At 40.1% G+C, this 15,886-nt stretch overlaps 1 protein-coding gene across 2 annotated transcripts in view; it reads right to left on the bottom strand.

The window, feature by feature from the left end:
• Window positions 1-491: 491 nt before the first annotated feature.
• HEY2 (hes related family bHLH transcription factor with YRPW motif 2) overlaps window positions 492-15,886 on the bottom strand; it is a 38,871-nt gene continuing 23,476 nt past the window's right edge. For both annotated transcript variants that reach the window (XM_075862321.1, XM_075862322.1), the window contains exon 5: window positions 492-5,456. In XM_075862321.1, the coding sequence (XP_075718436.1) occupies window positions 4,786-5,456 (671 nt within the window). In that variant the 3' untranslated portion in view covers window positions 492-4,785. The remainder of the gene's footprint in view (window positions 5,457-15,886) is intronic.

Below are 15,886 nucleotides of genomic sequence, written 5' to 3'. Positions count from 1 at the left end.
TAGGAAATATTTGTTAAGTGTTCCTGTATAAAATGCATAAGTTTATGCAACTTTGTATAAAAATGTATACCCATTTTGGTAATAATACATTGATTGCAGTGTTCTGTAAAAGAGTACCATGCAAAGTGCAAAGTTGCCGGGTTTCCGTAAACTCTTTGAAATAACTCCTAAATATGTTTAGAATTTTTTAACTAAATTAAACTTGAAAATAATCCTCCATTAGCCGAAGACTGAACAGATTGAAACAGGGACTACTACATCAAAGACAGCTGGAGTGCGATCAGGTCGCTGTCTAGCGTAGTACAATACAAATGTTAATAGTAGAGCTCACACCCATATCATTACAAGCAATGTAAATGCCATTTTATAACTATGAGGATTATCATGTATAAATTAGTGGGAACCCTTGTTGTCCTATGTACTTATCCCACATTATGTTATCAATTCATGATGAACATGTTCTGCATGAGAAATAAATTCAGCACGGTCAGTTATGCCTTCACACAAATCCAATATATTTAGAAAATTCTATCTAGACTGATTAACAACAAAATATATGAAAAACATTCACTTTAAACAGTTAAAATTCATGGCTAACAGTCTTATCATTTACTCCCAAGCTATCACATAAGCTTTAATACATTAGTTTGTGTCAAATTTGGCCCCTGTGCAATTACATTGACGTTTAAATGGGTCCAGCCCTTAAAATATCATACAAGGAAAAACTAAAATATAGTTATATATAAATCCCAAGCTTAGTTACCGTCGTATTATCAAATTTAGTGCATGCAGATCAGCGTCTTGGATAGATAGTGACAACAGGAATTTGGAAATACTGAGGGTCAAAATATTAGTTTGATTTCAGATTGTTTGAGTTCAATGATGGGGGTCTGTAAGCTGAGACTCCACCAATTATTAGAACAAATATGGCCCTGGCGCCCTGCTATGCGCTGTGCCTCTTCCACCTTTAGCTTGGGGATCTCCACATCATTATGCTAATGTTGACGGTCATGCTCTAGTCTTGTATAAGGGTGTAATATGCATACAGTTCCCACCCTTTTAGTGATTGATGGGGGTCTCAACTCACAGATATCCTATACGACATGTCAGATGGTTACTAAAATCAGAGAGTGACTTTAATGGTGCATATATTTTTTGTGGACAAATCAAGCCATACTCTTTTTTTTTTTAGCTGGTGTCTAAAATTCTGTGCTGATTAATTTCCTAATATATCTTTATAGCAGTTGGAGCTTCATTTTTCTGACAGAGAGATCCAAATTTCCTGCATGGACATAGAGGTAAATGATGAACTTCAGTCAGCCTGCAGCCGCCACTAGAGGGAGCTTATTGTATACTGTGTTATTATACAACTCAACAATAAAACCGCATGCAGTAAATTTCTAAACCCCCCGATCAGTTGTGGCTGTAGGATGAATTTTTTTATTTAACACAGTGTTTGTGCAGGGAATATGCAGCTTTGTGGTAAAAGAAAGAAGCTCCAAATGGTCTAAAAAAAATATTGAAAAAAAATGATCAGCACAGAATGTAGGAGCTAAAAGCAACATGGTGATGAAAGTTGGAGATTCAATGTAAGCTACATATATCTCTTTGATATTGTAGATGAGTTTTGAGTGGGTGCATTTCAATTGAAATCTACTGGACAGGCATGAATAAATATTTTCTGTATTGTGCTGGTTTATCTGTTGTCTCTATATGATGAACACTAATAAGACTTTGTTATTTAAGGCATTAAATCTAAAAATTACAGAAACATTATTTTAAAGGAAAACAACATATAGCAGGTTCAAGCTATATAAAATGTTCATTAAATTAGTTTACTTATTTTTTACTGATTTTAAGCTGTAACATATTTTCTTCTCTCTTCACATCCAGAGCTGCTGTGTTTCCTGTTAGCAAACCAGCTTTGGACATGAATAGAGAAATTGAAGGGAGAGAAAAAAAACCACAATGTGACTCAAAATCAGTACAATATAAGTAATGCTACATATTTCTAAGGTTATTAAACATATGTTGATAAAATCTAATTTATGCCTTAAAGGGGTTTTCAAGTTTCATGAGGTTTAAGACTATGTAAACATTTGAAGTCATTTATTTTTTTTTTTTAAATAAAACTATGTATAACGTGATTTTCTGCAATTTTTAAATAGGGTTTTATTAAAACATTTTTTTACTTTTTGAGATACAGCTTCTATTTAGCCTGTATACATAGAAGCTGTATCTTGCCGTGAAAGCCGAATCCGTCAGGTCACCAGGACGGACAGCTCGTCTGAGAGCGGGTCCTGCGTGTCTCTGACACAGGATCCAGCTAATATTGATTATATCTAAGTTCATCTAAGCTTTCAATCAAGCCGTCAATCCAGCTGACCTGATGGATTTGGCTTTGACAGCAGGATACAGCTTCTATGTAGAAGCTGTATCTCAAAAAGTTAAAAAAATGTATTTTTATAAAAAAAACATTTAAAAGTTGCATAAAATCACATTATACAGTTTTATTTAAAAAAAAAATTACTTCAAAGGTTTACAAAGATTTTAAAGCTAAATCATTATATAATGACAAATTCTGCAGCCTTCTATTCCCCATTGTGTATAATTTCCTTACTATTTTCATGATCTCTGTTTGCTGTTAATCATTTGACAATTTAACTGACCATGGTTTTTACCAATTGCAATGCAATAGGTGAAATTTGCAACCAAATCTGCATTAAAATCTGCAAGCAACAAACGAAAATTTTGTTGCAGAATTTCAGGCTTATTCCAGAGTGTAACTTTTGCGCTGTTTGTGAACTTAGGCTTTTTACAACATGTGTATCTGTGCCAATTGAGCTTGTAGAAAGTATTACGCGTACCAATAGGAGTAGATTTGCAAGTAAAATATATAATGATGGAGCTCATTAGCGGGTTATCCGCTCTTCCTTGCGCCGTCACGCCGACACACCAGCATAAAGAAGTGCTTGAGAAAGGTCTATGTTTGGACTGAAACATTGCACCCTGGTATGAGAAATTAATTATATTTTACTTGCAAATCTACTCCTATTGGTGTGCGTAATAATTTCGACACTCTACAGTGGGTTGGGAATGCTTCATTACCTGGTTCTATCTAAACCTATCTTGCTGTGCCAATTGAGTGTGACAGGACAGGTATTCAGTCTCTGGATGTAAAACATGTACGTTTCCGTTCACTGACTGCAAACAGAAATACTAAAAGTATATTAGAACGCTGCATAATTATTCATTATACAATGAATAAGCTTATTTACATAAAAATCTAAGTCAATTTTAACATTATATGATCAGAATACAGTAAGATATTCAGGTGACATTGGACATGCACGGTGTAAATTTATAAAATACAGAAAACGTTTCTGCCAGCAAATAATGGTCAGTGGTGATCTGGAAATATTGTGGCTTCTCTTTATTGGGTACTGACACCTCTTATTAGAAATTGTCCCATATGATGCTGTATTAATGCTGAACTAGCAGGTACAATTGTTCCTACTATATAGCCCTTAAAGTGTCAAATAGGAGATTCCTTTCTCACTTTTCATTACACATGGAAAATTTTATTTCGAAATGAGGCTAGGCTGAAGGGAACTGTGTCCAATGAAACCTTCTGCTTAAAAGGTTTGTCTCATGAAGACAACCCTTGTCCATATGCCCTACTGGGGCATATGGACATCGTAGAGGGGGCTCCCCAACGAATGTGCGGCTCCCAATATGGTGGACTCGAGCCATCCTTGTATTATAACGAGGGCCATTCATTTAAATTGCTGCTATTTAAAACTACATTGCCAAATGCCTGACTGACTACGGCTTCCCCTGGCAAAATCAGCTGTTTGCTGGGGTGCCGTGATCGGGACTCGGGGTCCGTATTCTGAAAGGGATTGTTTCGGATGGGACAACCACTTTAAAGTTGTCTCATTTAAAAAAAAAACATCTTCACATACTCTATTAGATCATTAGAGAGAGGTGTCTGCCTCCCTGGAAGACCCACACGTCCATGCATTACGAGGACAGACCATCAATGGGTACTCTGTAATACCTCATTTTCTCTGAGGGGGCACTGCAGAAGAAGTAAACTCTTGCTGCTGGAATCCCCCACACATTACAGCTGATCCCTGGTGCCCCCACACCCACTTAGCTTATTGTCGGGGGACCCATCTAACAAAAATAGATTGTCCAAAGCAGACAACCCTTTTTAACAGCTTAAAATAACTTTCAGGGAGGAGGGGTGAATAGCAAAATGCATATTAACATATGTGTCAAGCAATTTTCCAGCTATTTAGTGGACACAATTGTGATCTCCAGTTTGGTGTTACTAGGGCTACACTCATTTTAAGGTGTGGGTGTCAGACTCATCTATGATTTGTTTTGTTTTCTTTAATGAACCTGAAATTTGGTGAAAATTTATATTAAACATTGACATTATTTATAGATAGCCATTATTAAAGGTATCATGCATAAATATCCATTATGTATGATACCTTTCTGCTTAAAATGTTGGTGACATATCCAGGAACATATTAGCTTGTCCCATCTTGTATATGTGCAAAGAGAAGCCCACCACAGGTTCCACTGGTTTTTTCAATAAAACTGCCTTAGAGCTGCTACAATATAAGTGAGATCCAAATTCTAGAAGCAACATATATTTTTAGATTGTTATGTATTTTCTAAATCCACCGATCATCTGCATATTTCAGACATATTTTAATCTTACTAAGGACAATGTTCCTGCACATGACTTTAGTCCACCTAAATAGCAGCAAGTTAAAAGGCCCCTACTTCAGTCCCCCAGGGCCGATATGGTTTGCTATTTCCACTGGTACTTGCTTGCCGAGGACTAGATGTTGCAGACAAAGGAGAAGTAACAGCTGTTGCAGAAGCTGCCATTGCTGCTGCTGCCCCTGGTGGAAGTAAAGGGAATGTTCCAGCAAATGACAGCGGAAAGCTGTGTGCAGCAGCAGCTGCTGCGGCATGTACGGTTGCTGAAAGTGAGAGCAAAGAGGTAGAGAGAGGAGGAACACCCGTAGCTACCCTGCCCACAGAAGGCACTCTTAGAGCAGCATCTGCATGAGCAAATGTAGCCGTGAGAAGTGTGGAACCATGTTGTGGTGGTAACTCTGTATTTGTGGAAAGTCTGCAAGGCATGTTATCAGAGGAAGAGAGTCCATTTTGTTGTAGCAAAGAAGCTGGAAGTTGATGGAAAGCTGCTGCCCAGTGGTGAGGATGCAGTGAATGCTGGTGCTGAGTCATTGACGTCATTGCTACTGCTTCCCTCTGTGAGGCACATGTGCTAAGATGAGAGACTAGTCGAACGCGGAGGGGGTCTGTGGTGTCCAGGCCTTCAACAGAACTAAGATACCTTGCAACTTCTGTTAAACACTCTCGAAAACCAATGCTCATGAAATCCATAGCCAAGGCATGGGCATCAAAGTAACCTTTAAAAAAAGAACAGAAATAATGGTAATTTTTGTAAATTTTTATATACATTGCATAGCCTTATCTTAAAATTGCTCATTTCTCTATTGTGACTCAGTATGCGGTAGATGCTGGACACTTAGAACACTGGGAGTGATTTAGGCTAGGGTTACATGGAGACTTTTTGTAGCGTAGCATTCAAATTTTAACTGTCGAGCCACAACTGCAGTCTAAAAGAGTCAATTAAGTTGCATGCATCTTCTAGACTGCAGCTGTAGTTCAATAGTTAAAATTTGAAAGTGACACTATAAAAAGCCTTTATGTAGCCCCAGCCTTATCTGAACGTGTGCAAGGAAATGTGAAAGAGTAACCCGTAGCAACCAGTCAGATTACTTCTTTATTAAAATAAAGAAAGCTGCGTTTGCTAAGGGCAAATCCTAAGAATTGGATAAGAAAACTGGAGAGTTCAAATCAACTGGTCACTTAGACAGGCCTAGGTCACATGAAAATACACTCAATGCCATGCTCCCTCACAAATGAAAGTTGATAGTTGGGGTTCCAGAAGGGGGGGGGCCCCGGCTATAAGCTTATTGTCAGGGGACTCTTCTAACAAAAATAATTTTTTTTAAGAGGACCATCCCTTCAAATCACTCCCCTTTGTGTGCCCACTATAAAGCTGAGCGGAGAGGGTGGTCACATGACACTCTTCTTTGCAGTCCTGACTTCAAAGAAACAGTCTAATATCTCCTGAACTATTAAGTGACCAGAATTATACCCACTATCTCAGCTTTGATATTGCAAGGTATACATGCGTTTAATCTTTCCCTGTGACAGGTCCCCGTTAAGACTTCTGTACCCAATCGACAAAAGGCAAGCTGAATAATTGTCAGATACAGATATATGTGTAAAATAAGTATGAATTCTGTGCAATACTAGCATGCAGATACAGTTAGGTCCAGAATTAAGTTTTGGCTTTTTAGCTGTTTACCAAAACATATTGAATATACAGTTATATAATCAATATGGGCTTAAAGTGCAGACTCTTAGCTTTAATTTTTAGGTTATTCATATCCTAATTTGAGGAAGGGTTTAGGAATTACCGCTCTTTAATATGTAGCTGCCTTTTTTTCAAAGGACCAAAGGTAATTGGACAATTATCTCAAAAGCTATTTAATGGGCTGCATGGGTTATTCCCTCATTAATCCATCATCAATTAAGCAGGTAAAAGGTCTGGAGTTGATTCCAGGTGTGGCATTTGCATATGGAAGCTGTTGCTGTGAACCCACAACATGAGGTCAGAGGAGCTTTCAATGAAAGTGAAACAGACCATCGTTAGGCTGAAAAAAATGAAGAAATCCATCAGAGATAGCACAAATGTTAGGAGTGGCCAAATCAACAGATGGCTACTTCCTTGAAAAAAAACGCACTGGTGATCTCGTGAACTCCAAAACGCCTGGACGTCCATGGAAGACAATATGGGTGGATGATCACAGAATCCTTTCCATGGTATAGAAAAACTCCTTAAAAACATCTACCCAATTGAAGAACACTCTCCTGGAAGTAGGTGTATCAGTATCTAAGTCTACCATAAAGAGAAGACTTCATGAGAGCAAATACGGAGGGTTCACCACAAGGTGCAAACCATTTAATCAGCCTCAAAAATAGAAAAGCTAGATTGGACTTTGCCAAACAACATGTAAAGAAGCCAGCCCAGTTCTGGAACAGCATTCTGTGGACAGAGGAAACTAAGATCAACCTGTACCAGAATGATGGGAGGTAGAAAGTATGGAGAAGGCTTGGAACGGCTCATCATCCAAAGTACACCACATCCTCTGTAAAACATGGTGGAGGCAGTGTGATGGCATGGGCACGCATGGCTGCCAAAGGCACTGGGTCACTAGTGTTTATTGATGATGTGTCTGAAGACAGAAGCAGCTGGATGAATTCTGAAGTGTTCAGGGATAAACTTTCTGCTCAGATTCAACCAAATGCAGCAAGGTTGATTGGACGTCGCTTCACAGTACAGATGGACAATGACCCAAAACATACTGCGAAAGCAGCCCAGGAGTTTTTTAAGGCAAAGAAGTGGAATATTCTGCAATGGCCAAGTCAATCACCCGATCTCAACCCGATCGAGCATGCATTTCACTTGCTTAACCCCTTAAGGACACGGCCAATTTTGGCCTTGAGGACAGAGCAATTTTTTTACATTTCCCCTCTTTGCATCCCGACGCTCATAACTCTTTTATTTTTTGTACGACATAGTTGTATGAGACGTTGTTTTTTTGCGGGACGAGTTGTACTTTATGTAGATACTATTTTTTAATCAACACTGTTTTTTATTGAAAAATTTTTCAGTACAAATTATGCATTGCAAGGACAAGAATAACATACTCATCATCACATAAAGTTTATCAAAACAAACAACTGCATCAAAAAATTATGCTTAAGATAGAGTAATTACATATTTAACTCTTGGGCCTATAGCTTCCCAGGCAACCCCTAAGCATCATGGAAATATACAGTTCTGAGGAAGAAGCAACCACCCCCTCCATTCCTCTGTGAATCTTGTGAATCTGTGAGTTTTATATGCTATCATTTTTTCATAAGCACACGTAACATTCAGCATAGTATGAATCTCATCAATGGACGGAATGGTTGTACTCCTCCAGTATCTGGTTATTGCTAATTTGGTAGCTAATAAAAAATGAGCAACCAGCACCCTAAACTCTCTTGGTATCTCCTCAAGACCCAGTAAAAGGAGTGCCAGAGACGGTGATGTGTGCAAATTAGTTTTACATATTCGGGAAATAGTTCTGAATATCGAGGCCCACAAGGACTGAAGATAAGGACATGCCCACAATATATGAAGCAGTGTGCCCCTATGTCCACATCCTCTCCAACATAGATTGGAAGAATTAGGATATATATGGCTCAACCTATCAGGCGTATAATACCAACGCAGTACCGTCTTGATAGCAGACTCGTAATGCGAGACGCATGTAAAAGTAGTAGTGATGAATTTCAAAGAGAATTTCCACTGGGATGTTTCAAAGACCTGTTTCAATTCCTTTTCCCATGCCAGGAATGGAGACGTTTTAAGAAATAAGGACTTTGAACCCATGAGTGAGTAAATAGGTCTAAGGCGGACTGGAGTACTTGATGGGGCTGACCATAGTTGAAACACCTCCTCGTTGGCTGTTAATTGAGTATAGTCTCCCGTAGATAGGAGGTGTCTTATTCTTAAATACTTATAGAAATCTTTATGGGAGATGCCATATTTATGTGTTATATCGGAATATGGAGCTAATTGAGCCTCTTCCATCATATCATTGAGGTATACAATGCCTCTTTCTTTCCAGGGTCTCAAATCCATATCGCTTAAGGCTATGCAGAAAGTCTCGATAGGTGTTACCTTCTGAATTGAAAACGTTGTATTCGGACTACGTGAATGAAACTGTTTCCAATAATGCAAGGAAGTATGTAGAAAGTAAGGAAGAGAGGTAGGTATGGCTATGGGCATTAGTGAAGCCAATAGTAAAGCCCTCAAGTTATGGCTAGGTGCCCAAAAAGTCTCAATATGTATCCAATGTTGTGAGACATCACCTGTCCACCAGTTTCTTAAGAGCGAGACTTGAGTTGCACAAAAATAATCTTGAATATTGGGTAGACTCAGACCTCCACATTTTTTATCTCTACTCAAGATCGAGGAAGCGATTCTGGGTCTTCCCGGCTTCCAAATAAATGTATTCAACAGTTTCTGCACCTTATTGAAGAAGGAACTCGGTAGTTTAATAGGGACCGTTCTAAATATGTACAGCATTTTTGGTAGAATTAGCATTTTAAAGGCCGCTATGCGACCCACCCAGGATATTTCGGATTTATTGTACAGCAACATATCTTGTTCAATGGTTTTTAACAGTGGGATATAATTATATTTATATAACGCAGGTATAGAGTTAGTAACTGCTATACCTAGATAGGTAACATGGTGTGACTGCCAATCCATGGGAAACTTAGATTTAAGTGATTGAAGAGTATCCAGAGGAATGTTAAACGGTAAAATTTGAGATTTATTCTCATTAACTTTATAAAGAGATAGTGTCCCAAATTCTTTAATAATGTTTAGTGCTGTCTCTAAAGACTTCTCCGGGTGTTCCAGTGTCAGCATGATGTCATCTGCGAACAACGAAATGCGATGTTGTCTATTTCCTATGCAAACCCCAGTGATATCCTTGTTCAGTCTAATCGCTTGAGCTAGCGGTTCTATTGATAGTATGAATATCAAGGGGGAAAGTGGACACCCCTGCCTAGTCCCATTAGAAATATCAAAGTTATCTGAGAGTGTCCCATTAACATACACTCTCGCGGAAGGTGCAGAGTATAACGCCTTGATAGCCTGCAATATCCCACCTTTTATGCCCATAGTCTCCAACACCGAGAAGGCAAATGACCAACGCACTCGGTCGAACGCTTTTTCAGCATCTAGTGTCACCATCACTGAGGCTTCCTTTGAGCCCTGGACATAGTCCAATATATCCAGAACCCTTCTGGTATTCTCAGTTATTTGTCTGCCCTTGACAAATCCTACTTGATCTCCTCCTATCAGGGAGGGTATTAATGGTGCCAGTCGGTTAGCCAAAAGTTTTGCATATATTTTGAGATCTGTATTAAGTAACGATATTGGTCTAAAGTTTTGCGGGATATCTGGGGATTTCCCAGGCTTTGGAAGTGTTACGATTAGAGCTGAAAGCATTTCTTTTGGAAATGAGCCCTCTTTAAAGGCCTGTGTTAGAGTATTATGCAAATGAGGGATCAGAATATCTATAAATGTTTGATAGTAGCAATTTGTGAGGCCATCTGGACCTGGTGCTTTCTGCAAGGGAAGTGCTTTTACAATGTCTTCTATTTCCGACAGTTGTATCGGGGAATTTAGGGCCTCCAGCTGTCGTTTAGGAAGGATAGGTAGGTTTAATTTTGTTAGAAATTGGCTAATAGAAGTCACAGGGACAGATGAGGAATTTGACGACCCATCCAAATTGTAAAGACTAGAGTAAAATTCCATAAACTCATTGGCTATATCTCGGGGGTCATATATCTTGGACTGTGTAGATCTTCGATATAAAAAGGGGATCCTAGTCTTATATGATTTTGCCTTTAACCGTTGAGCCAGTAATCTGCCTGCTTTATTATTTTGTGAGTAGTACTGGGCCTTAATTCTGGTGAGGGATTTTTCATATTCATGTAGTAAACAATCTCTCAATTGTATTCGTAGATCTCTAAGTTGTGACACCTGTTCTGCGGATACTGAAGATTTGTTTAGATCTTCTAATGTACGGATGTTCTGCATGATATCTTGTATCTTTTTTTCCCTTTCTACCTTAGCTCTGTGTCCTAATTTAATGAATACTCCCCTGATTATGGCTTTATGAGCATTCCAAATTGTGAAGGGGCTAGTAACTGAACCCACATTTAACTGGAAGTATTCTTTTAAGGCCGATTCTATCTCAGTTCTATATTCCGTGTGGGCTAATAGGAAGGGATTACATCGCCATAAAGACGTATTGGATGCCACATAGGATTCTTCGATTTGAAGTGATATGGAGGCATGATCTGACCACTTAATAAGGTCAATGGTAGTGTTAGTAACAGTATGCAACAAGGACTTCTGTATCAAAAACATGTCTATGCGTGAATAGGTTGCATGTGCGGAGGAGAAAAATGTATAATCCCTCTCATTTTCATGGTGAATGCGCCATATGTCATATAACTCATTCATGTGTAAAAATCCGCCCAGGGGTTGGGAGGCCGATCTCTGCTCCGCTGTAGAGTCCAGAGCCTTATCGTGGATAGCATTAAAATCTCCACACATGACTAAATGACCTTGTTGAACTTTTTTAAGTTTCCGAAAAAATTTACCCAAGAACCGGATTTGATGCTGGTTAGGGGCATACACCACCCCCAGTGTGTACAGAGTGTTGTTCAAATTGCAGACATGTATGATAAATCTGCCATTTGGATCTACAATTGTCTCAATAGACTTATGAGCGACTGTGTCTTTAATTGCCAACATTACGCCTCGTTGTTTTTTAATGTGGTGTGATTGTATAATACACGGGAACTTATAATGTTTGAGTCTATGTGCATCCTTAGCAATGATGTGCGTTTCTTGCGCACACAATACATCTCCCCTAGATTGGATAGCCTCTTTCCACATATACGAGCGTTTATGAGGACTATTCAGTCCTTTGACATTTAAAGAAAGAAATTTAAGAACCATGAGGACTATAAATACCAGATATTACTACCATCATTACATCTGCATAAAAAGCTTTAGAAGATAATCGGTACCTAGATATGCTCTCTAAGAAAAGGTACACTTCGTTGGAATAGAGACCCTTCTTTGAATTCGCACCCATTACTCTGCGTACACAAAATCTTTCCGTTTTATACATCCTGCAATGCCCAGAAGAAAAAAAACAAACCTGTGAAACAATAACAAAGGAGAACAAAAGAAAATGGTAAAACATATACAGCCTCATCTGCTGTATCCATAGAAACGGGTACCCACTCACGGTTACACACCGAGAGGGTCAGAGAACTCTCAATGCACCATTTGAAGTAGCGAACAGAGTTCAATGCTTGGTGCGTCTTCCATGTGTCACGGTATGCCATTCTTGATGTATACGAGTCGATGATCCTCCATTATCTCCACTTTTCTCTGGTGCTGGAAGATTCCACCTCTGCAGTAATTTAGCACCTTCCTCCAGTGATGAAATAGAATGCATAGTCCCCTGGCGTAGAATCAGGATTTTGACCGGGAATCCCCAACGATATGCCACTTTTTGATCACGTAGTACGGTCGTAATGGGCGCAAGTTGCCTCCTCAAGCGTAGCGTAGCTGCAGATAGGTCCACATATAACTTCACATGTTGATACGGAGTTGGAAGATCTTTTGTTTTCCTTGCAATATCCATAAGATACTCCTTAATGTGGAAGAAATGTATTCTCGCCAGAACATCCCTCGGCGTTGTCTCTGGCAGATGCTTTGGCCGGGGGATTCTGTGAGCTCTATCTATAATCACATCATTCAGGGAGCACATAGGCATCATTGCTTTAATGAAGGATTGCAAATACTGTTGTATCTCCTGCTGTGTCACCTCCTCCGAGATTCCTCGAAATTTAATATTATTTCGCCTAGAGCGATCTTCCAGGTCATTGATTTTCATATGGATCTGCTCTATGTCTTCCGATAAAGCATTGTGCGAATCGACCAGATTATTATGAGAGGATGCAAAATCCGCCATTTTATTTTCCACATGATCAACTCTCACTTCTAGTTCATTAACTGTGGTGTGAATTGGTAAAAGAAGCTGTGCAAATTCTTTGTGCATGGATGCACTAAACGCTACCAACATGTCCCTCAGTAAAGTGCCAGAAGCTGGTGCATCAGTAGTGTGAAAACTCTGCAGCGTTGCATTGACATGTGCTGGGGAGGATCTCACCTCAGATAGTGAACCCGGCTGCTCCTGGAGCTTCTGCTTCTGTTGCACAGGAGCAAGAGCTTTATCATCAGCCCGCTCGGGGGAAGGGACGTGCCTGTTCTCAGAGTTTAAACTCCCCTCTCTCTCTGCATGCTGTCGATAGCAGCCAGCACTACTGTTTCCCTCCTCTGCTCCTACCTCTTGTGATGATTCCGGTTGCTCTTGTCTGGGCGAGGAGCACGACGGGGGAGATGTCCCAGAGTGAGAGGAAGATGGCGACCTGCCCGATTTCGCGCCTTTCACTCCCCGCTCTTTATCAAAGAAGAACTCCAGTTTCTCCTGCTTTTGATGCTGCCTCTTGCCACGGGTCATCATCAGGGATGAATCTGCTTCACTGGGGGAAGGTTTGTAGAAAGTGAAAGTAGCTTTATACGCTGTGTCAGTCGCTCGGTGCCGGAGCTCTCTGTTCAAGCTGCCATCAGTCTCGGCTGCCAAGCCACGCCCCCGTAGATACTATTTTTTGGTACAAATACATTATCGTTTAATTTCTATAAATTTTTATTTTGGCGAAATACAGAAAAAAAGCAGTTCCGCTGCAGTTTTAATATTTTTTTTTTACACCATACACCGATCATCATAAATAATGTTCTACATTTGTTGTACAGGTTGTTACTGTCGTGGCGATACCAAATATGTCTATATTATTTCATGTTTTGGGACTTATATTTTAAAAAGTTTATGTATTATAAAAAATGTGTGTTTCTGTGTATTTTTCTTACTTTTTATTTATTTATTTCTCATAAATTTTTTTTTACATTCATTTAACTTTTTTTTTAAATCCCATAAAGGGATTTATCATTTTTATTTTTATTTTGTAACTGTAATGTACTGGCATAGATCTATATGCTAGTACATTAGCCTGTGTACTGATTGTACACAGGCAGTTGTTAGGGAATACCTCAGTATGCCCTAACAACAGGAAATATGTTCAGACAGCCCTGGGGTCCTTCAATGGACCCTGGGCTGTCTGACCATACGAGTTGTGGGCTTTGATCGCATCACAGTTATTTTATGTGACGCGATCAATGTGCAGTCCCCCCTCTTTGAACGCCGCGATCAGCTGTAATCGCGGCGTTCAAAGGGTTAACGGCGGAGAGAAGATGTTTCTCTCCTCTCCGCTGTCAGAGCGGGGCCGTGGCTGTGTATTACAGCCGTTGCCCCGCTCTCGATCGCGCGCACAGACGGCTGTCACACAGGATGAGTATGTTCGTCCTAATGCGCGAAGTGCTCGCCGCTCAGGACGAGCATACTCGTCCTGTGTCGGCAACCAGTTAATACAACACTTAAAGAGGCTCTGTCACCAGATTTTGCAACCCCTATCTGCTATTGCAGCAGATAGGCGCTGCAATGTAGATTACAGTAAAGTTTTTAACGAGCGTTTTTGGCCAAGTTATGACCATTTTTGTAGTTATGCAAATGAGGCTTGCAAAAGTCCAAGTGGGTGTGTTTAAAAGTAAAAGTCCAAGTGGGCGTGTATTATGTGCGTACATCGGGGCGTTTTTACTACTTTTACTAGCTGGGCATTCTGACGAGAACTATCATCCACTTCTCTTCAGAACGCCCAGCTTCTGCCAGATCACGCTGTGACGTCACTCACAGGTCCTGCATCGTGTCAGACGAGCGAGGACACATCGGCACCAGAGGCTACAGTTGATTCTGCAGCAGCATCAGCGTTTGCAGGTAAGTAGCTACATCGACTTACCTGCTAACGCCGATGCTGCTGCAGAATCAACTGAAGCCTCTGGTGCCGATGTGTCCTCGCTCGTCTGACACGATGCAGGACCTGTGAGTGACGACACAGCGTGATCTGGCAGAAGCTGGGCGTTCTGAAGAGAAGTGGATGACACTTCTCGTCAGAACGCCCAGCTAGTAAAAGTAGTAAAAACGCCCCGATGTACGCACATAATACACGCCCACTTGGACTTTTACTTTTAAACACACCCACTTGGACTTTTGCAAGCCTCATTTGCATAACTACAAAAATGGTCATAACTTGGCCAAAAATGCTCGTTTTTTAAAAATAAAAACGTTACTGTAATCTACATTGCAGCGCCGATCTGCTGCAATAGCAGATAGGGGTTGCAAAATCTGGTGACAGAGCCTCTTTAAGGCAGAAAGACCCACAAACAAGCAACAACTGAAGAAAGCTGCAGTAAAGGCCTGGCAAAGCATCACAAAGGAGGAAACTCAGCGCTTGGTGATGTCTATGGGTTCCAGACTTCAGGCAGTCATTGCCTGCAAAGGATTATCTCAAAGTATTTAAAAAAAACATTTTATTTATGGTAATGTTAATTTGTCCAATTACTTTTGAGCCCCAGAAATAAGGCGGCTGTGTAGAAAAATGGTTGCAATTCCTAAACGTTTCACAGGATATTTTTGTTGAACCCCTTGAATTAAACCTGGAAGTCTTCACTTCAATTGCATCTCAGTTGTTTCATTTCAGATCCAATGTGGTGGCGTGCAGAGCCCAAATCATGAAGATTGTGACACTGTCCAAATAATTCTGGACCTAACTGCATAATATGTTGAACAAAAGCTGGTAAAATCAGCTTATATTTAACAATCAGAAGATACTACTTTCAGCTACTTCTCTGCAATTTTAACCCTTCAAAGTCAAAGTCATTTTTTGGTTTTCGACTTTTAACTCCCCGTCTTCCAAGAACCATAATTTTTTTCGTTTTCCGTCAATGGCTTAGATGCCGCGGTCGCTATTGACCGCGGCATATAAGTGTTTACACCGCCACGATCAGAGTTCTCTTTTCCTGCCCTTTAGTTCTAGGTGTGAGCTGTAATACACAGCTGATACCTGAAGCGTATGGAGCGGGCTCAGTGCTGCTTCATACTTCAACCCCCGCACCAGTACGTATGAGCATGTCCTGGTGGGTCAAGGGGTTAAGTATACAACT

Source organism: Rhinoderma darwinii, chromosome 4, assembly GCF_050947455.1.
Source record: "Rhinoderma darwinii isolate aRhiDar2 chromosome 4, aRhiDar2.hap1, whole genome shotgun sequence".
Classification (NCBI taxonomy): domain Eukaryota; kingdom Metazoa; phylum Chordata; class Amphibia; order Anura; family Rhinodermatidae; genus Rhinoderma; species Rhinoderma darwinii.
The sequence above is the reverse complement of the archived record's forward strand: the minus strand, read 5'-3'. Positions and strand labels throughout refer to the sequence as shown.